At 31.0% G+C, this 23,225-nt stretch overlaps 1 protein-coding gene across 1 annotated transcript in view; it reads left to right on the top strand.

The window, feature by feature from the left end:
• LOC145318143 (uncharacterized) overlaps positions 1–23,225 on the top strand; it is a 34,654-nt gene that overhangs the window by 589 nt on the left and 10,840 nt on the right. Inside the window, exons 2-4 of the mRNA XM_080159491.1 lie at positions 6,328–6,422; positions 6,757–6,824; positions 20,551–20,632. Of these exons, the coding sequence (XP_080015617.1) occupies positions 6,342–6,422; positions 6,757–6,824; positions 20,551–20,632 (231 nt within the window). The 5' untranslated portion in view covers positions 6,328–6,341. The remainder of the gene's footprint in view (positions 1–6,327; positions 6,423–6,756; positions 6,825–20,550; positions 20,633–23,225) is intronic.

The following is a 23,225-nucleotide window of genomic DNA, read 5'->3' on the forward strand; positions in this document are numbered from 1 at the left end:
ACTACTAGAACATCCAGACATAGATCCTAATGTCAGGGACAAACAGGGTAAGTGTGTGTGTGTGTGTGTGTGTGTGTGAGTGTGTGTGTGTGTGTGTCTCGCTGCAGGGTCATCACGGGCTGGTCAGAATACTACTAGAACATCCAGACATAGATCCTTATGTCAGGGACGTCCAAGCTTTTTTTGGGGTGTGGGGGTAGGAGGGTAAACGACCCTGTAACCCCCCATCCCTTGGAAGTCCTATAAAAGTAATATGATGTATGTCTGTCTATCTGTGTGTGTAGCTCAAGATCCCGCTAAATGCTGAACTGATATGGTTCTCCTTTCAAGTGAAGTTTCATTTGGACAAGGGATAGTTTAAAACCATTTTAAGGAGACAGAATCTCCACCTTCCAACCAAAAAAGGGTCGACTAACACTTAACATAAAGGAAAAAAGTGAGAAAGTTGGTAAAAGTTATTAACATGCCATGATAAAAGCAGATTAAAATCTCTTGTGTTTAGCCTACAGCAGCTTAAACCAAAAAGAAAATTTAATCAAGTTAATATTTTCTACAAGTAACAAAAGGTTCAGGGATTTTCTCATTTTTTGTGGGTGATCTATCACCACCCCCACCCCCCCCCCCCCCCCCCCCCAACGCCCCTCATACCCTCTCATACCAGGACGTCCAAGCTTTTTAGATTTGGAAACAGACATCGTATTACAGATAATTTCCCACGTGTATTAAAATGAAAATAATAAAATAAATAGCAGTTTTATTAGCCCGGGTATTTTTAGGAATGTGGGGGGGGGGGGGTGCATGTTTCTTTAAATAATAAATTTTGCTTAATGCTTCGAGGAAAGATAGTAAAGAGTAAGAGTAAGAGAGAGAGAGAGAGAGAGAGAGAGAGAGAGAGAGAGAGAGAGAGAGAGAGAGAGAGAGAGAGAGAGAGAGAGAGAGAGAGAGAGAGAGAGAGAGAGAGAGAGAGAGAGAGAGAGAGAGAGAGGAAGTTAAAAAGAGAAAAAATCAGGGGAATCAGGAATAGACAATTAAAAAGACAAAGAACTAATCCTCCCTTAAATTTCAATAATTAGTTTATGGGGGGAAGAAGAATGTAGATAAATTTTAACGCCATTATCCCCTCCCTCCCTGGATAAAATCTTAACAAAGGCAAGAAGTGAAATTTAGTAAATTTTTCCATTTATCATTAAACCATTTTGTTGCTGCTATGTTGTTTAATGTGTGTGTATGTGTGTGTGATTGTGTGTGTGTGTGTGTGTGTGTGTGTGTGTGTGTGTGTGTGTGTGTGTGTTTGGATGTGTGTGTGTGTGTGTGTGTGTGTGTATGTGTGTGTGTGTGTGTGTTTGGATGTGTATGTGTGTAAGCGTGTGTGTGTGTGGTTGTGACGTTGTTGCATGTCATTCAACAGACCCTGTGCAACTGATGAGCTGCTGTCATGTCACCAATAAATCATGGCATTATGAGAATAGCATTACTTTGAGGATGTTAAATTTTATTTGTCGAAGTAAATTTGAGGGAGATACTATGGCTAAAAACTATGCAATAGAACCTAACCTAAACTGATTAAATAGGGGTTTTATCATGAGTGCTTACAATTATATTGTTATTAGTACATGTTTAATCTTTTCTAAGGCTTATTAGGGTAGAAAATTAGCTGCTTGATAATACATCTTCAATATTCTATGGTTAATTATTGTTCTTGTGGGTATGTGTGAGTGTGTGTGTGTGTATTTTGTTAGTTCATAATAAGATAAAACTTTTTGTGCAAAAGTATTTTTTTTCTGGAATCTTAAGTGATAAGACAATGGACAATAAATTGATATACACCCCTAATTTAGATTGGTTGCAAAGTTTGGACATTGATTTATTAAAAGTTCCCAAAATTTTAAACCTACGAATGAGAGATATTGTTTATAAAACTTTAGGTACCAGTATATTTAAGAATATAAATGGTATAAAGATTTTCTTAGTAAGATTTAAGATAAAACTTTTTGCAAAACTGCTGAAAGTAATTTTATGATAACACAGAAAAGAAATACACTTGGATTCATAATGAAGCGCAGCAATAACGACACACAGAAAACTGTCCCGAATTTGTATTAATTTTGAGGAACAAGACTCCAGTGACGTCATATTTTTCTTTCCCGAAAAAGGGAAGGGGGGAAGAAAATCTCTTCAAGAGAGATGGGGAAAACCCCCTTTTCCCCCATCTCTTTTTTCTTCCCCCTTCCCTTTTTTTCTTTCCCCCTTTCCTTTTTCGGGAAAGAAAAATATGACGTAACTGGAGTCCTCAAAATTAATACAAATTCGGGACAGTTTTCTGTGTGTCAGCAATAACAATTTAAAAATAAAATCAATGGGAAGGGAGGGGACATTTGACTTGAAATTTTACTTATCCTTTTAAAAACGTTCTGCTATTAGGTGGCTAAAAAATTTTTGTATTTACATAATTTGTTTGTGAAAGGTTAGTGGCTAAACTCTTTCAACAATAAGTTTAATCTACAGAAGGGTTAATTTTGTTAATCGTCATTTGGGATGTATATAAATTTATTCTTCATTGTCTTATCCCTTAAGATACCTGAATCAGACACACAGAAAACTGTCCCGAATTTGTATTAATTTTGAGGAACAAGACTCCAGTGACGTCATACTTTTCTTTCCCGAAAAAGGGAAGGGGGGAAGAAAATCTTTTAAAAAGAGATGGGGAAAACCCCCTTTTCTCCCATATCTTTTTTCTTCCCCCCTTCCCTTTTTTTTCTTTCCCCCTTCCCTTTTTCGGAAAAGAAAAATATGACGTAACTGGAGTCTTGTTCCTCAAAATTAATACAAATTCGGGACAGTTTTCTGTGTGTCCCTGAATCATAGAGTAGCATCACTGAAAAAAAAATATTAAAACTTAATTGTAATAACAAAATTGTAAAAATTATTCCCTTAATTTTTTTCATTTGTCATTGAACTGTCATGCAAAATATTAATTTTTTTTGTTAAAAAAAGAAAAAACTTTAATTTACATTCATAGCAAAATAATTCAAAAACAGGTTTAATATGTATACAGTTTTAAGAATATATAGTAAGCTTTTTTTTTTGGAGAAGATTTAAATAACTACTGAACTGATTAAGTTCTCCGTTTCAGGGAAGCTTTACATAAGATTTAGGCTAATTTATTAAAAAATTTAAGTCTTGGGATAGTTTTAGGCTATAGTTCTAGCCCCTTCCTACCTCTTCGGTATACAACATCTAGTTCTTACAATAAAGTAAAAGGACCTCGCTAACCGCTGAACCAATATGGTTCTACTCTACAGTGTAATTTATCATAGGACCTGGGGAGGTTTCATAGAATAAGGAGGAATAGAAATGAAAACCCTAAATATTTCTGGGAAATTTGAAGGAATCTTTGACTTGCGCAGTAAAGACAATAATGCCAAAGTACAAATCACAATGACTAGTTGGACAAAACTAGAAGAGTTTAATTTGTATCAAAATCTTATATATACTCTTAGATATTTGTTTAAACTTTATGCTTTTAAATTTTGTGATGTGGTACAACACACTTGAATCTAGAACATTCTTGAACAATCCTAATCAGAAGGTTTTATTATACCCATAAATAATAAAAGTTTGACTGGGACAGTCCTCTGATACACACCACATATTGAAGTGGAGACAGCGTTAGCTGCTTGGCCGTTTTAGACACATATGATAAGTCACTTGTACATTATTTTGTTTTAATTTTGGTAAGTACAATTGACCACATTTGTAATTTTTAAGGGTCAGCTAAATGGGTACAGCCCCTTCCTCCCCCCTCCCCCCCCTTCCACAAGTTAATTATGGATGTAGTTGCTATCATGTACGAATCAGCTGTTTAAAAACAAACATAAGAGCGCAACCTAGTTTTATAAAATAAATACTAAGACCAATATTTTTTGTAAATTTTCTTACATAATTATTTTTTTTAAGGCTTAATATGCACATTAAATTCATTTTTAATCCATTGTGAATAGGGAAGAGAAAGGTGGATTCTTGGCTACATGGCTTTTATTAAATTATTGGAAAAGAAATTTATTTTGAATATTTTTTCTTAATAATTACTGAAATCATGTTATTTACTAACAGCCTTGTAGCCGTTTTGGTCTTTCAAAAGTTCCAATTTTACTTCAGGCTAGCCAGGCAGAATCTTCTACCTGGATTCTATTCTATACTTTATCTTCTTTGGGAGGTTTATAAGAGAAAAAATCTAAACCCCAATTTTTTTTCTCGCTTTTTCTTTTTAAAATAGGTAACCGCTAGTAATAAATAAAGTAGAAAGATAAATGAAATTGCTCTACATAAAAGAATAATATAATATTATTTAGATGTGTGTTTTTATGTATAAATTCGTTCTTGTTGAAACTGTTTAATACAGTAAGCTTTGTTAAGCTTTATTAGATTTATACTCTTACTCTTCTACAGGGAGGGAAGAGTCCCCAAAGTTTTATAAACACGGTCTTTAATTCGTTGTCTTAAAACAGATTGTTGGGAAATTATTTAGATAAAAATATGTGTATTTATGAATAAATTTTTTCTAGTTGAAACTGTTTAATACAGTAAGCTTTGTTAAGCTTTACTAAATTTATATTCTTATTCTTATACAGGGAGAGAAGAGTCCCCAAAGTTTTATAAACACGGTCTCTAATTCGTTGTCTTAAAACAAATTAATGAAAAATTATATATAGTGTATTTCTGTATAAATTGATTCTTGTTGAAACTGTTTAATACAGTAAGCTTTGTTAAGCTTTATTAGAATTATATTCTTATTCTTCTACAGGGAGAGAAGAGTCTCCAAAGTTTTATAAACAAAATCTCTAATTCGTTGTCTTAATACAGATTAATGGGAAATTATATAGATAAAAATATGTGTATTTATGTAGAAATTGATTCTTGTTAAAACTGTTTAATTCAGTAAGCTTTGTTAAGCTTTACTAAATTTATATTCTTACTCTTATTACTCTTATAATTACACTGGTAACCATATATTTTAAAAGCGATCTCATATATTAGATTAAAACTTTGGGAACTTTTATTAAATCTAGTGAGGTTTAAAAAATTCTAAAAATAACAATCCATCATTTTTAAAATGGAGATTGAGCGGTTTTTAAAAACCTAAACTAATTTCCTGAATGATTTAATTTTCTTCTATTGTCCAATCCCTGCCTACCTTCCATTCTCTGCTGCAATGTAATTTATATTCTGTACGTATCATTTTAAAAGCGGAGCTGTTCTACACACTAAGGCGAGTTTCGCCCTACACCTTCTAAAAATCTTTAATATCTTGTACTACATACTTTAGAAATCATTTAAGCTCTCTATCAAGAGCACAAAAATATAGAATCTTTCAATCTTAAGGAATAAGTTCAAGGACGAAAAATTAAAAGGATATCAAAGTTCTTGAACCAACGAATTAACATTTACTGTAAAATGTCCCTTTCCTCTACATATTGGTAGTTCAGTACAAAATAATGAAAAGAGAAGAAACAAGGAATTGACCAACTACTAAAATTACTTTAAGAACAGCCACGATTCGTCTAAAACCATTAAGTTTTAGAATTAAATCTAAAACTTAAAATTTACCAGGGAGGGAGGTGACATTTGTCTTTAAATTATGCTGGTACCCAAAGTTTTATAATTAAATTCTCATATTTGAGATTTGATTGGTTGGTTCAAACTAACCTAGCACAAAGAATACACAAGAGATAATTTTGTTTATTATCATTAGTTCTATACATTGATTCATCGTCCATTGTCTTATCCCTAAAGATCCCTGCAAATCACAAAATCAATTTAAGAAATTATTAGATTTGAAATTGAATCATAATTTTTATGTCTCAATCTTAGTGAGAGAGAGATAGAACAATGGCGTTCAAAAGTAGTCAAATCCTTGATTTGTTCATTATTTACAAGTTATAAAAGCCAGAATTTTACACATGAGTTTTTATTTTTAAATTTATTGTTCATTGTTTTATCCAATTTTCTACTAAATTACACTGAGCTGGATCTTTAAATCATTTCAATGGTGTGCTAAATCGGGGTGCGCCGAATTTCAGCTAATCACAGCGCGGCATTTCGTAAAATGCTGTGCTCTCTTTAGTGGAAAGTTGGCTCACCCCGATTTGGTGCACCATTGAAATGATTTAAAGATCCAGCTCTGGTAGAACTACATTATACCAAGGATGTAAAGGGATAAGACAATGACCGATAAATTGATGTACATCCACAAAGATGATACTCACAATTTCCCCTTCTGTAGATTAGTGGTTGGAGTAGCTTAGAACTAATAATATTTTTTTTCAGAGCAAACTGTTCTGATGGGGCTGAGTGGTCTGTTGGACCATACAGCCGTCATTCATGAACTCTTGTGTCATCCTGGCATTGATATTTTAGCCCAGGTCAGATAGCTTTTATAGATTTTATAGATTTTATAATTTACATTATTTAGTACTACTATTATGTTATCATCATATGCTATTCATTATTATATGTCATTGATAAACCAAAGGTGTATTAAATAGGGCCTTCAGTGTTAGACACAATTTAAGTATGTTCCTAATAAGAATAGAGGGACAAAAAAGGTGCATTGAAATGGGTGTTTTAAAGGTTTTTAAAGAAATAAATTGATTGTAATCCTATTCTAAACTCTCTTACGAGCATGGTTAAAGAATCGTGCTTTGTTTAATGATAAAAATAAAATTATCTGATTGACTTTAATCTTTTTATTTCTAGGATTCCGAAGGTCGAACAGCAGAGAAGTTGGCATGTCCACATATCAAAACTATTCTATACGTTGCAAGGTATCTATCTATCTATCTATCTATCTATCTATCTATCTATCTATCTATCTATCTATCTATCTATCTATCTATCTATCTATCTATCTATCTATCTATCTATCTATCTATCTATCTATCTATCTATCTATCTATCTATCTATCTATCTATCTATCTATCTATCTATCTATCTATCTATCTATCTATCTATCTATCTATCTATCTATCTATCTATCTATCTATCTATATATCTATCTATCTATCTATCTATCTATCTATCTATCTATCTAACTTTCTATTTTTCTATATTTCTATCTTTCTAGAATGGAATCTAGGAAAGAATGGACGTACTTACCATAATTATAGAATAGCTATGCTACTAGAAAGTGTCAAGTATATCAACCAATCAATCAGCCATGCACTTATGAGACGTCACAATGCTAAGTGTATTAATAAAGCTTTTTATTTTTATATATATACTTGTAGAGCATTGTAATACTTCTTATCATTCTTATCATATTATATAAAGAAGTGTAAATGTTTTTTGTCTGAAGCTGAAGATCTCAATAACTATCACCGTTTTAAGAAAGCTTCACTTAGGTCACTATGGATTTTGCTGTTTTATTTTTAGATGCTATTCACATCAAGGTTTTAGGCTATTTTTCTATTAATTCTATAACCCCTTTGAATATACATCCCCTAGGTACAAGGGGTGCAGCCGTTAGTATTGAATAAAGAAGTTATATTTTGTTTGTCCTTTAAGATCTTGCTAAACACTACATCGATCTTCACATAGCTTTTGTAATGGTTTCAGGCCATTTTTCTAAATCTCAACAAATCCAGAGTCCCAAATGCTAGGGGGACAGCCCTGATCCCTAGAGCCAATAGCTGCATTAATCGATATATCACTACTTGGATGTTGCAACACATTTACATGTTCACTGATTCTCGCTGCTGGCTAAAATAACGATACACTTCATCCATCCCCTTTACCCAATCCTCTTACCTCCTACTGGATGAATGAACTGGCCAATAAATAAGGTTCCATATTATTATTAGAAAACTATTTTCCCCTGTCAATATATCCACGTATATCCTATATCCAATTACTGCATTTCGTCGCGTAATTACATTATTTCTTCATTCCAATTTTATATTATGTATTATTAGCACAGTGGCAATTTCATGTACCTTTCAACAAAAAAAAGTTTCAGTTATTTTTGTTAAACCTTAGACAATAAACGATAAATTGATGTATATCTATAAATGATGATAAACAAAATTACCCCTTCTTTAGAATTATATTATATACTGTCGTTAATTTAGCTTGCTAACATGGGCATTACTTATTGGCCAGTTCGTTCATCCAGTTGGAGGGTAGGGTATGAGGTAAAGTGGGTGGAAGGGAGATATTGTTAGAGATGAAAAACTGGTGTAAGATCCAAGTAATAATATATCCAATATTGTAGAGAATTCCTAAATTCCATTTTTATTGATATTTTGACCACTGTGAATGATATAGTTGGGAATAAGGGAATACTGTGGCCTATTGACACATATATATAATATCCAGGGATCTAAAGGGATAAGACAATGGCTGTAAAATTGATGTACATTCCCAAGGTAAAACATAAAATTATCATTTATGTTGTTTACAATTAGTGGTTGAAACGTTTAAACACACAACTTTATGAATCAGTCAATCAAAATTTAATTCCCCAAAGTTGTTAAGTCAACAAATAAGAAAACGTTATTATACAACTTTGTGGACCAGTGTAATAAACTGCCCAATGTCCCCTGAATATAATATCAACATGCAATCCTACTATATAATTAGATATGTTCGTTTGTTTGATAATCATAATATGAAGCTTGTCAACCTTATTTAGTAATATTAGTTTATACATATTGGAACTTGGTGCATAGGTGGCATAAAAATAGCCTAAAACAGAAAAGTTAAATAGTCTAAAACCAGCCTATGAAAGCTTAGTTTTCAAATTAGGAAGCTTAGTTTTAGAACTAAGAAGCTTGTTCAAAAATGTATTTTTTTAATACTAAGGCGTTGTTTTTACCTTAGGGGTTGTTTTTTGTATTATTTTAGGATGAATTGTTTAAAACCATAATAATTAAAAAATTGATAGTTTGTAGAGTTAAAATATTACAAGCCAAGCTATTTTAATTATATATGGATTTACATATTTTTATTTTTTGGATGTTGTTATCCTTGTTTTTACTATGAGTAATTATTATCTGCCAAAAATTGTGCAACAAGAATTACAACATCCATAAAAGCGAAGATAAATAAACATTATCCTAGGAAACTCCGAAATACTATAATAAAAAATCAAATTAAAACAAGGATGACAACATTCATAAAAGCGAAGCACTAAAGCGGTAGGACAAACGGACATGAACACTTATATAGTGTCAGAACTGAATAATCAGAATATAAATGTATAAGAGTCGAAGCAAAATTTTAATTAAATTTGTTGAAAAACTGCTTGATACAGAATAATGTTTATGGACATACTTACATGTTTAGGACTTGATTATAGAGTTGCTTCGCTTATAATATTGTACTTAGTTGTCCCAGGAATCAGTATATCAAAAATCAGACCAATCGGATTATTAGATCACATAAAAATTTGTTGTTAAAAAAGGAAAAAAATCAACATGTTTAAAATAGACGTACGGACTGGTAATGATTATAGAGTTGCTACGCTTTCTAAATCGTTCCTAACTACTACAGGAATCACCTTGCAATGTTTGAAATCAATAGGAGAATTCTAACATGCATAAATTAACGAAAAAATATATCCGTTACGGACGGACGGACGTACGGACGGACCGACCCTAATTATAGAAAAGCTTCGTTTTTAAAAGTTTGGGAGGGGGCGGTGGGCGAAGAGTTTTAATGTAGAAAATATTTATCCTGGATTGGAGGAGGCAACCACCTCCAAATAGATACAAACCTGCCGGAAACTAATAGAAAAAGGAGAGCCATATCAGTCAAGCGGTTAAAGAGCTCCTTTGCTATAAAAACAGAGACTGATATCTATTTATTTTGCATATGGATGGTTTGACTATCGAACCCTTTTCTAAAGTCAAGCTGTCAATTATTAGAATTTTTTGTATTTGATTTCTTTTAAAGTCAAATTTTTAAAAAAAACAAATTTGTAGTATTTCTGTCATAAAATGTCTATACTTAAACTGGCTAAATAGTTAGTAAAAGTAAGTTTTAAGCTATTTTCTTAGGGAGGTAGGGGACATTGGGCTTTATTTTAATAATAGTTTTTTAATAACGTTTTTTATTCATTTACTTAACAACTTGCATTGAATTTTGATTGGTTGGTTTGTTATATTGAGTGTCCAAACATTTCAACCACAAATTGTAATCAACATAAGGGGTAGTTTTGTGTATTACCAATGGAGATGTACATCAATTTATCGGCCATTGTCTTATCCCTTTAGATCCCTATGTTGTCATCCTTGTTATGCTGGCAATGTTAATCAATTAGTCTTCAACAGATGTTACAATGTATAGCTTATTAAAAGCATACATTCTTTATAAATATAATCTATAATACAAAGTAGAACGATGTTTGTCTGTCCGTCTGTTTGTTTGTACCGAAGGATCTCGCTAACCGCTTAACCAATTGGGTTCTACTTAACAGGGTAGTTTCTTATGGGTCCTTGGAAGGTTTATAACTATTTTGGGGGAGGGTACTACCACCCTCCCAAGAGATATCACAAAAAGATCGATTTTTTAGAGACTTGAACGCAACATAGAAATTATTAGAAAATTATAGACAATATTTAAAGTGCTACTAGAGGCCTCTAGGGGCATAGCCGCTAGTATAAATATATAGAATGAAGGATAAATTGATGAACATCCCAATTAAGATAAACAAAGTATAAATAAATTTGAATAAAGTACCCAAAGTGTTTAAGCCAACCAACGAATAGGAAACGATTTCAGATTGAAAATGAATCATTAGTTGTTAGATTCGGTTTACGTGCATAAAGTATCTTTCTAAAGCATTAAGAAAATGTCACTCAATTTTATCAAACTATATTAAAAACTAGCGGCTACGCTGCTAGTATCGAAAAGCTATTTATTCAATGGAGTAAGGAAGTAGGCAAATAGCCTTAAACCAAACTTGGATATAAAAATTAAATAGCCTAAATACATCCAGGGACCTATAAGAGGCTTCCATAAAATGGAGAACTTAATCGGCTCAGTAGTTATCGAAATCTTAAGCTACAGACAAAAAATCTTTCTACTTTATATTATAGGATATTTAGATAACCATTCTATTAAAAAATACTTGATACATGTATTAAATGTCCTTTATATAGCCAATATTTACCTAATATAATAACTTCATGCTTAAATACACATCTCAGCATATTTTATATCATGGCATGTATAAGGACAGACAGTTAGACAGAAAAATAAAGTAAATTATAGAGTAGCTTCGCTACTAAAAGATAAATGTATTTAATGTCCATTATATAGCCAATATTTACCTAATATAATAACTACATAATACATATGCCTAAGTACACAGAAAAAGATTTCTATACATATTTACTTTATAGATGGACATATTAAGAAGGGGAGGAGAGGACAATGGGCTGTTTATTACGCTAGTCCTTAAAGTTTTATAATACTGTTTTCTTATTCGTTGGGGACTTTGTTTGAATGTTGATCGGTTCCTTCATTTAGTTAAGTGTTCAAACGTTTCAACCACTAAATATAATTGCAAAGATTGCAGGGAGGGAGAGATCATTGGACTGAAAATTTTTATAGTACCAAAATTTGTATAATCATGTTTTCTTATTCGTTGTTTTATACTTTGGGTACTTATATAAAAGCATGATTAGTTGGTTTAAACAACCATTGCATGTAAAATTTTCTACTAGTCATTTTCATTTTTAAAAGGGTTTATTTTGTTTACCATTATTAGTGATGTACATCAATTTATCGTTCATTGCCTAAACCCTTAAGATCCCTACAAATTTTCTTTAGTCAAATTTGATAAATCTATAATACAAAGTAGAACGATATCTGTCTGTCTGTTTGTTTGTAACGAAGGATCTCGCTAACCGTTGAACCGATCGGGTTCTCCTTAACAGGGTAGCTTCTCATAGGTCCTGGGAAGATTTATAACTATTTTCTTAGGGGGTGGGACACCCCCAACCCCCCAAAAAATGAAAAATTCACCCCGCAATTTTGTTTTCTTTTTAAAACTAAAATTAAAATAGTGAAGTCAACTGACCCCCCCTCAAAAAAAAAATTCCCCCTCAAAAAAACTTTTCTTTTAAATCTAAAATACGAAAAATTAGCTTGATTAAACCTCTTGGGGCAACGCCCCTAGAGGCTAGTGGCGAAGCCGCTAGTATTATATAAATGAAGAAAAAGAAAAGTTTGTGTTGATAGAATACCATATTAGAAACTATTGCCTTCGCCCCTAGCATCCAGATTATCTGTTTTTGAAAGCTTGAAACAATCCAAAGACTTAAATCTGAAAATAAAATAGCGTAAAAACATCACAGAATACAAAATCAAAAATAGAGAATCAATCGGTTCAGTGGTTATTAAGCTTCAGACAAAAGGATATTGAGTGAAGGGAGAAGACGAGCCTAAACTTTTAATTTTCTCTTGGGAAAGTGGTGGTATCCTAAATAGATTTAAACCTTCCCTGGACATTTTTGAAGCTTCACCATAAAGGAGAACCATATCGAAATCCCTCGCTACATAGACACACACACACTGACTTACTTTTATATTGAGGATAATAGCTCCAATAACATGTTGATTTCCTAGAACTTGTTACATATTTAGTACGAGTATATTTTAAAAACTACATCAAAACAATCCAACATATTCTTTATCTTAGTTATTTATCGCATCGTATGATAGACAGCTTTCCGCGGATATTAGAATATAAGATTATAAGTTTAATTTTGATTTTAATAGTTTTTTAATAATTGTTGGAAATTGTGTGTAATACGGCGCTATACATGATATTTCAGTATGACTGCGCAAAGGTTCTAATCCAGTGGATATTAATCGGTTTCAAAGCCATGCTGAAAATTCTTTTGCATATTTGAAATAACATATTTGCAAAAATATGTCAAATACAAAAATTCAAATATAGAAGGAATATTGCAAATTTCAAATACACTTCTAGCCTGGGCTCAGCAGCCGCGCGTCAGCCACCTGTAAGCCTCAGTAAATTCAACCTTTTATAATTTTCAAAAAACAGCTGGATGTTTTGACCGGAAACAAATATGGCAATTCCTCTAATGAATATGGTAATCAAAGCATCCTAACGGATTTAGATTAAATGCTTAGTCGTAGTTGACGCGCAGCTGCCGAGCTCTGCTTTTAGTAACGCAACTTCTCTTCAAGATAATAGTGGCTACGCCTCTAGAGGTAGCTGAGAACACATAAAGATAAAGGGGGGGGGGGGGTATGTCGGCTAAACTTTCTATTTTTATATGGGAATGCTTTTTTTCTAAGGGTTATTTCTCTTAGGAGAGTGAAAGAATCTTCAACTAAAGTAGCTATAAAACTTCCCTGGACCTAAACCCCGAACAAACATATTATGCAAATCTGAATTTTCAAAATAGCAGCTTTATTATTCATTTAGGATGATTTTACAATAAATATGAAATGTAGATGCCTCTTTTGGTTACAAAATTCCACTGTTATTTTTTAATTAATCAGCACCAATAACGCACAAGATCTCAAAAACAGCAATTGGGGGTAATACTGGTGAACAAATATATTATGCAAATCCAAAACAAAGCACCAAAAAAAGGTTTTTTGGCACTTTTCTGCTCTTTTAAAGATTGATTATGATAAAATAATATTTTTTAAGGGATTTATGCATTAATTATTATGAAATATAGTATAAAGGTAGAAATTAATGATTTTTCTAAATAAGAAATGATTGAAAAAAATAAATTCAATCCCTATCACTTTAGAGGACAGCTGCTGACCCCCAGTCTTATGGATGAACCTAAATACATGTTAAAGATAAAAATTACCCTGAAAAGTATACAAAAATGTTTTTTTTATGTGATAAAAAAATTCATTTTAAAATCTTGATTTTGAGGATGATGACCTTTTTAGATGCATTATTAAAAAAGAAAATAATTGCAATTTTATTTACTTCAATTCATAAGGTGAATATTGTAGTTTTTAGAAGATGGTTATATTTCTTGTCGGAAGGCTCCATTGGAGGCTGCTATGACTACAAAAAATGGTACATAGGTTAATAGACAAGTTGTTGTAATGGGCATGTACTTAGATAACATTTAGCTCACCATCACCACCAACAGGAGCATCTGAAAAGTCATCATCCTCAAAATCAAGATTTTGAATTTTTTTAACACATAAAAAAACATTTTTGTATACTTTTCAGGGTAATTTTTATCTTTAACATGTATTTAGGTTCATCCATAAGACTGGGTGTCAGCAGCTGTCCTCTAAAGTGATAGGGATCAAATTTATTTTTTCAATCATTTCTTATTTAGAAAAATCATTAATTTCTACCTTATACTATATTTCATAATAATTAATGCATAAATCCCTTAAAAAAATATTATTTTATCATAATCAATCTTTAAAAGAGGAGAAAAGTGCCAAAAAACCTTTTTTTTGTTACTTTGTTTTGGATTTGCATAATATATTTGTTCACCAGTATTACCCCCAAATGCTGTTTTTGAGATCTTGTGCTTTATTGGTGCTGATTAATTAAAAAATAACAGTGGAATTTTGTAACCAAAAGAGGCATCTAAATTTCATATTTATTGTAAATCATCCTAAATGAATAATAAAGCTGCTATTTTGAAAATTCAGATTTGCATAATATGTTTGTTCGAGGTTTATAAGAAGATATTTTAGTAGATATGGATATATATATACATATATATATAATACATCTACGCATGTATATAAAAAATATCTATACGCATATATGACTGTTTTCAGTCTTGCTGAAAAGTGTTTGAAAAGGCTACTGTTTAAAATAAAGTCTAAATACAAAAAAAGTAAAATTATAGAATGGCATAATTGTACAGCCATTGTACAAGAACATTGTTAAAAAGAAATAAAATCTTATGTCAAAAACATAAATTCAAGTTCCAAAGACAACATCAAGTAATATTCTTTTCAATATGGCATGAAAACGGATTTAATGTCCCCTGGATTAGAACCGGTTCTGGGCCGTACTAAAAAAATCATATATCTTATGGCATTATAAACATTTTTTCATCGAATAATAATAGTATAATACAATGGTCACATAACCTTTAAACTTCCTGAAAAACAATTTACAAGATTAAAACTATTTTTTCAGTTTCTTATCTAAAATGATTTTTTTTGTGTGTGTGTGTATGTGTAAGTGTGTGTGTTTGTGTGTGTGTACAGACATCCTATTACTTTATTATATAGTATGTCTATTGGAATTGATAAAACTAAATTAAAACTCTTTTTTTAGTTTCTTATCTAAAATAAATTTGTGTGTGTGAGTGTGTGTGTATGTGTGTGTTTGTGTGTATATAAAGACATCCTATTACTTTATTATATAGAATGTCTATTGGAATTGATAAAACAATTTACAAGATTAGAACTATTTCTTTACTTTCTTATCTAAAATAGATTGTGTGTGTGTTTTTGGTTGTAAGGCAGTTCGTTTATTAAAAAGTATGTCTATTTGACAAAAGTCAACTTTCCGCGAATATTAAAGTAAAAAAGAATTTAAAAAACAGTTTTGTTATGATCTTAAATTTATCAAGCGTGGAATATTTTCTGTAATTCGAAGTTATACATGATTTTTAGTATGATTGGTTCTAATCCAGCAGATATTAATCGGTTTCAAAGCCATACTGGAAAACAATTTACAAGATTAAAACTCTTTCTTTAGTTTCTTATCTAAAATAGATTTGTATCTATCTATTTTTATAATTTCTATCATATGTCTATCTGTCCATCTAGTTTTCTAATTTCTATCACATGTCTATCTATCTATCTATTTATATTAAATCTATATATTTTTATAATTTCTATCACATGTCTATCTGTCTATCTATCTATATTAGATCTATCTATTTTTCTAATTTCTATCCCACGTCTATCTCTCTATATATTTATATTAAATCAATCTATTTTTGTAATTTCTATCACGTCTATATGTCTATCTATTTATATATTAGATCAATCTGTTTTTCTAATTTATTTTACATGTCTATCTGTCTATCTATTTATATTAAATCTATATATTTTTCTAATTTCTATCATATGTCTATCTGTCTATCTATTTATATTAGATCTATATATTTTTCTAATTTCTATCATATGTCTATCTGTCTATCTATTTATATTAGATCTATATATTTTTCTAATTCTATCATATGTCTATATGTCTATCTATTTATATTAGATCTATCTATCTTTCTAATTTCTATCAAATGTCTATCTGTTTATCTATTTTCAATCATATGTCTATCTATTCTTCTAATTTCTATCATATGTCTATCTGTCTATTTATGTTCGATATTGGTATTGCATAGTTAAAAGTGTTTTTATAATAAACCCAGGACTGATGTGGGTAAGGTGATAGGTTCGAATCTCGGTCCGTCATAACCAAAGACGTTAAAAACAGGTTCCTACTGCGTCAGGTGTCAGGTGTGCATCTTAAATAATTAGAGTAGGGGGAATGCCTTGGTCCAAAATAGACGCAACTCAGTAACATGCACAGTTAGGTCTTCCAATTAAAGGGTTTGTTGTCTGCACATCATTAAGAGACGTTTGGTTCAAAGACATACCCAAATAAGATCTTGTGGTGTATTCTGAACTTAAAAGGCTATCCGGCTAGGTAACATTCTTAATACAGTGTTCTGTTCATATAACCTATAAACTTCATGGAAAACAATTTACAAGATTAAAACTCTTTTTTTCAGTTTCTTATCTAAAATAGATTTGTATATGTATGTATGTGTGCCTGAGTGTGTGTCTGTGAGTGTGTGTGTGTGTTTGTGTGTATATTAAGACATTCTAATACTTTATTATATAGTAAGTCTATTAGAATGGATAAAATAATTTACAAGATTAAAACTCTTTTTTCAGTTTCTTATCTAAAATAAATTTGAGTGTTTGTGTATGTGTGTGTGTGTATATGTGTGTGTGAGTATAGACATCCTATTACTTTATTATGTAGTATATGTATATTAGAATTGATAAAAAAATTACAAGATTAAAACTATTTCTTTAGTTTCTTATCTAAAATTAAAATTGTTTGTGTATGTGTGTGAGTGTGGGTGTGTGTGTGTGTGTGTGTATTAAGACATTCTAATACTTTATTATATAGTATGTTTATTAGAATTTATAAAACAATTTACAAGATCAAAACTCTTTCTTTAGTTTCTTATCTAAAATAGATTTGTGTGTGTGCGTGTGTGTATATGTTTGTGTGTTTGTCTGTGTGAGTGTGTGTGTGTGTGTGTGTGTGTGTACAGACATCCTATTACTTTATTATATAGTATGTTTATTGGAATTAATAAAACAATTTACAAGATTAGAACTATTTCTTTACTTTCTTATCTAAAATAGATTGTGTGTGTGTTTTTGGTAGTTCGTTTATTAAAAAGTATGTCTATTTGACAAAAGTCAACTTTCCGCGAATATTAAAGTAAAAAAGAATTTAAAAAACAGTTTTGTTATGATCTTAAATTTATCAAGCGTGGAATATTTTCTGTAATTCGAAGTTATACATGATTTTTAGTATGATTGGTTCTAATCCAGCAGATATCAATCGGTTTCGAAGCCATACTGGAAAACAATTTATAAGATTAAATTTCTTTCTTTATTTTCCTCTCTAAAATAGATTTGTATGTGTGTGTGTTTATCTATTTATATAAAATCTATCTATCTTTCTAATACATGTTTATCTGTCTATTTAAATTCGATATTGGTAATGGATGTAAAACATACGTGGATATTATGACAGGGAAAAATTTTTAGTCAATTTAGGTTTCTAATATTAAACTCATTGGTAAGTTCGTTCATCCCGTAGAAAGGGAAAAGTTAAGGTAAATGGGGTGGAAGAGTGGATTTGTAGTTTTAGCCCGCTGCGAGTTTCAATTTTTTTTATATAGAACTTGAAAATCTGGTGTAAGATCCAAGTGATTATATATCCATTGTATTGGTATTGCATAGTTAAAAGTATTCTTAAAATTCAACAAATTTTATTTTTCAGCTTTGTATAATATCAGACGGGGGATTCTAAATTACATTTTGGTCCCCAAACTTTTATGATCTCTTTGGTAAGCTTAAAAACTTTGAGGACTTTTATCAAATTCTATTTTGGTTTTACAATAAAGAGTTCTGCTAGCTTTGACCAAACAATCAAGTGATAATAAAGTTTTTTAAGCCAACGAATTATTGAACGTTTTTTTTAAATGCTTCTAATGTACGTACGAACTTTCTGGTGATGATTATAGAGCTGTTCCTTTTTCTAAATCTTACCTAATTGATACAGGAATCAACATCTACAGGTTGAAATCGATGGAACCATTTTAACATACCTAAATTTACGAAAAAAGTGCATAATTTAATCTTGTTTAAATTGTTTAAATGTAAATGGTAAATCTAGCGAGATGGAATGAATACACAGCTTAGGATACAGAACATACAGGGAATGGTTAATGTGGAAAACTTAATCTTCCCCTCCCCAAGCAGAAGATAGATTATTTGCTTTTGATATATCCTAACAGTACTTTACTTAACCTAGCTCCTGTTTATTACCAAGGCATTTCCCACAAGTTGATATCACGGTTTTGCTAATTAAAGACATGTACAATCGATATATTATTACATGGATGTTGCACCAGAAATCATGTACTCAGATAAAGTAATACTTACAGCTTTCTGAAATAACAATACTCCCAATCCACTCCCATTATCCAATTTTCTACCCGCCTACTGGATGAACGAACTAGCCAATAAAAGAATTTCATGGTAACAACCTAAAATGACAGACATTATTCCCTTGTCATAGTATCCACGCATATTCTATATCCATTAAATTATTGAAATTTTTAATTTATCTCCTATTGGTCGTTCCCTGTATATCTGAATCAGGACACAAAACTATTTCCAATAAAATTCCAATAAAACAAGGATGAAGCAATAAGAAGCAATATTGTTATGTCAGAAAACAGGCTTTAAATCTTTGAGTAGAAGCCTTAAAGAACGCATCAGCTAGCAGCGAGTGTGGCTCAAGATGTAGCTCTGTGGCTCAGCATTACTAGTTAGTGCAGGGAAATGCCATGGCCCAAAATACGCGCAACTCATTACCATGCATACTAGTAATGACTTACAGACATAGGTCGTGAAATCAAAGAGTTGGTTGTCTGTTGGGTGTCCTAACCTAATACACCAGGTGTTTGAACAGAAAAGGAGAGATTGGCTTCCCTGTTTGTTTGACCTGACGTTAAAGTGTCACAGTTTTTTGCCAGGGAGTGTATTTCTTGAGGGGTTGAAGAAAGAGGAAGAAAGGCCTTTAAAAATTTAACTTTTAGGGGGTTGATGGCAATCTTATGATTTTCAATCCTGGAAAGTTTATTCGATCTTCATTTCAAACGTTAATCAAGTTTCCAAGATCCTAAGAGACAAACAATAATGCTACTATTTATTTTACTTGGTTTACATTTTACCATCATGGCTTCGAAACCGATTGATATCCGCTGGATTAGTATCGGACAATTTTCCACAAATACTCAAATTCAAATCTTAAAATTAGGACCAGTATGTTAGCCCGGGCCTTCGGCGCATAGGAAATAACAAAATTGGCTTTAATCTTCTAATTTTCATTTTATTATCCGCGGTAAAATTTCTATAATACGCTGCGATAAATAACTATAATAGATTATAGAGCAGCTTTGCCATTCTATAAATAAATTATGAAAAAGGATTTGTGTGTCTCACAAATTTGGAAAAATTATTTTATACCAAATAGGAATATATCGTCTCAAGATAAACTCTGTTTTATCCCGATAAAGGTAATACAATTTTACAGTTGTAAGTAACTCGATGGTTTTTGGATATTGAGAAAAAAAAATATTTTTAGTTATCCCAGTGAGGGAGGGGACATTGGGTTGTTCATTACACTAGTCCCCAATTTTTATAATAACATTTTCTTATTCTTTGGCTTAACAACTTTGGGGACTTTTGTGTTTTATCACTGGGGATGTACATCAATTTATCAGCCATTGTCTTATCCTTGAGTTATCCTATCCCCCCCTGTTTAAGAAAATATTATATTTTTGCAGACAATATTATTTATTGCTTTATTTCTCAGTGTAATAAAAATCACTACCTTTATCTATCTATCTATCTATCTATCTATCTATCTATCTATCTATCTATTTATCTATCTATCTATCTATCTATCTATCTATCTATCTATCTATCTATCTATCTATCTATCTATCTATCTATCTATCTATCTATCTATCTATCTATCTATCTATCTATCTATCTATCTATCTATCTATCTATCTATCTATCTATCTATCTATCTATCTATCTATCTATCTATCTATCTATCTATCTATCTATCTAGTTATCTATCTATCTATCTAGTTATCTATCTATCTATCTATCTATCTATCTATCTATCTATCTATCTATCTATCTATCTATCTAGTTATCTATCTATCTATCTATATATCAAGGAGTCTGAACAAGAAGGTTGGAGAGTATGTAAAGTTGACTGGACAGCTACCTGGAATCTGGAGGGCCAAGGAACAGTACAGGGTGAGTATGCCAGCAGTGTTTAACAGACATCCTGTTATTTATAAACAAAGATTATGTTTTGACCTAAGTAATTTCCAAAAAAAAATTTATCAAAGGGGACTTCCTTCCCCTCTCCCCTTTATTCTGATTGTTTAATTACAAATTTCTACCCACTTTATGTATTTTTTTTTGAAAATTTGTTCACTTTTGGTCCACTCTTATAAAAAGGGAAATTACTATTAAAGCTAAAGAATATACATATTACTATCTGTATAATGGGGAACATATTTTTTCTTTATGCAAACTTTAATATAGAATACAGTGAAAAATAACTGTTCTTTTAAAGTTAAATAATATACAATTTTAAAATTTGATTTTTTTGGCTTTAAAATAAATTAAATTCATGTGAATTAGTTCATAGCCATACTGAAAAAATCATGTATAGCATTAAATTAAAGACAATTTTCCCAGAATATTAAAATAAAATCTTAATGTTAATACCATTTTTTTAATTCCATAATTTTTCAATCAAATATCCACGGAAAGCTGTCTATAATACGATGCGATAAATAATTATTCTCACTTTTTTTCTAGCTCTAGGCAATTAATTAAATAAAAAAAACAATTTCTTAGTTATGTAAAAGGGGGCACTTTAATCATACCAAAAAATCCCATCATACTATAATAAAAACAAATTAATGGATTTTTAAAAATTTTCATAGAGTTTTTTTAATAGTTTGCTACCATGTTTTTATCACACATATTTTCGCCATTTTCTAGATTAAGTTTTCAAGAATTACAGGGTTAGTACATTGGGAAAATTATTATGACTGAACAAGAATATTTCTAAATTGTACAGGAATCATCATGCAAAGTATTATGATCTACATTTAAAAAAAAAATCCTTTTTATACTTACTAGCAGCTAAGCCCCTAGCTCTGTATTTAAATGGTAAGAAAGGGGCTGAAAAATAGGTTAAAACCATTTAGATTTACTAGCAGTTAAGCCCCTAGCTCTATATTCAAATGTGCAAAAAGGGATTGCAAAAAAGCTTAAAACCATTCTAAGATTTAAATATGAAAATAAAACAGCCAAAAACCATCAGAGGAACTATGTGAAGCTTATCTAAAATAGAAAATCCAATTGGTTCATTAGATATTGAGATCTTAAGCTTTAAAAAAACTTACTACTTTATATTATATCTATTATTAACCAATATCTTATATATTATTAATGTATTGTAGTTTGTTGTAAATAATTATTCTAAAATTTGCTTGTTGTTTCTGGGCTATTTCGTTTCAAAAGAATATTAAATTTTATACCAATTGTGGTATACCTGTATGCTTAGGTTAATCCAAGCCATTAAACCTGGGTTAGTGCTAAACCATGCGGGATAAATATAAATACACAGGGTGTCTAGAAAAAGATTCCAATTTTAGATTTAGATAAAGAGACTGATTTTTATAAACTTTGTAAATATAGTTTGAAGGATATACCGAAAAACGTACTATCTATCTAACTATGCATATATAGGTATTTAAAATAGGAATAGGATAGTATAAAAGCTATCCATCTATCTATCTCTCTCTCTCTCTCTCTCTGTGTGTTTGTACCGAAGCGAACCACTGAACCGATATGGTTCTCCTTTACAGGGTAGCTTCTCAGGTCCTGGGAAGGTTTATAAATGCTTTGGGGGAGGGTACCACCACCATCACAAGAAAAATAACTGCTAGAAAAAAAGTAACCCCCTTTTTCTTTCTAAAACTACAGTTGAAAATAAGAAGGGCTGACTTCCCACTGGCCTTAAAGGGCCCCCTAGAGGCCTCCAGGGGGTGAAGCCGCTAGTTTATGCATATACAGGTATATTTATAAGATAGTTTGAAGAATAGGATAGTATAAAAGCTATCTAAAGTTTAAGCTTAAGAATATACACACAGAAACTTGGATTTTTTAACAGTTTTAACATTTATCTACCTTTTTTAAAATTTGAATTTACATTATTATTCACATTGTATTATAGACAGATTTCCGCGGATTTCAAAAAGAAACATTATGAGACGAAAACCAGTTTTTTTAGATCCGAGGGGCCGAAGTCCCGAGGTTAACTATACAGGATTTTTTTTTATATTCGTGGAAAATTATCTCTAATACGATGCAATACATGATTTTTCAAAATAACAGTTCTAATCCAGTGGATATCCATTAGTTTCGAATGGAAAAGGAATTTAAAACATCAATTACCTTGATTTAAAAATGCTTTGATTATAACATTGACTTTCTGACAAAGGTTACTTACATCAATGAAAGCTTTGTACTTTACTGTTTCAGAAATCCCCATGCAAAGTTTTCAATTAATTGGATAATTTACCTTCAAAAAATATTAAATGATTTGAAAAGAAAACGTATAGGTAGATATTTTAGCTCAAAGATCGTTATGAGATTATATTGTACATGGGCACTACTCTTTATGTTCTTTTAAAATTTTAAAAAACCGGTTCTTGCGAAATGCAGTTTTATCCTGCACTATTTTTGCCAATTTGCTAGAAATTTTCAGCAAACTTAGTGGTAGGTAAGTTCCCTTTATTTTCTAGAGGACCAATCAAACCCCAATTTT

The sequence above is a fragment of the Acartia tonsa genome, chromosome 4 (assembly GCF_053477335.1).
Source record: "Acartia tonsa isolate MP-2025a chromosome 4, ASM5347733v1, whole genome shotgun sequence".
NCBI lineage: Eukaryota > Metazoa > Arthropoda > Copepoda > Calanoida > Acartiidae > Acartia > Acartia tonsa.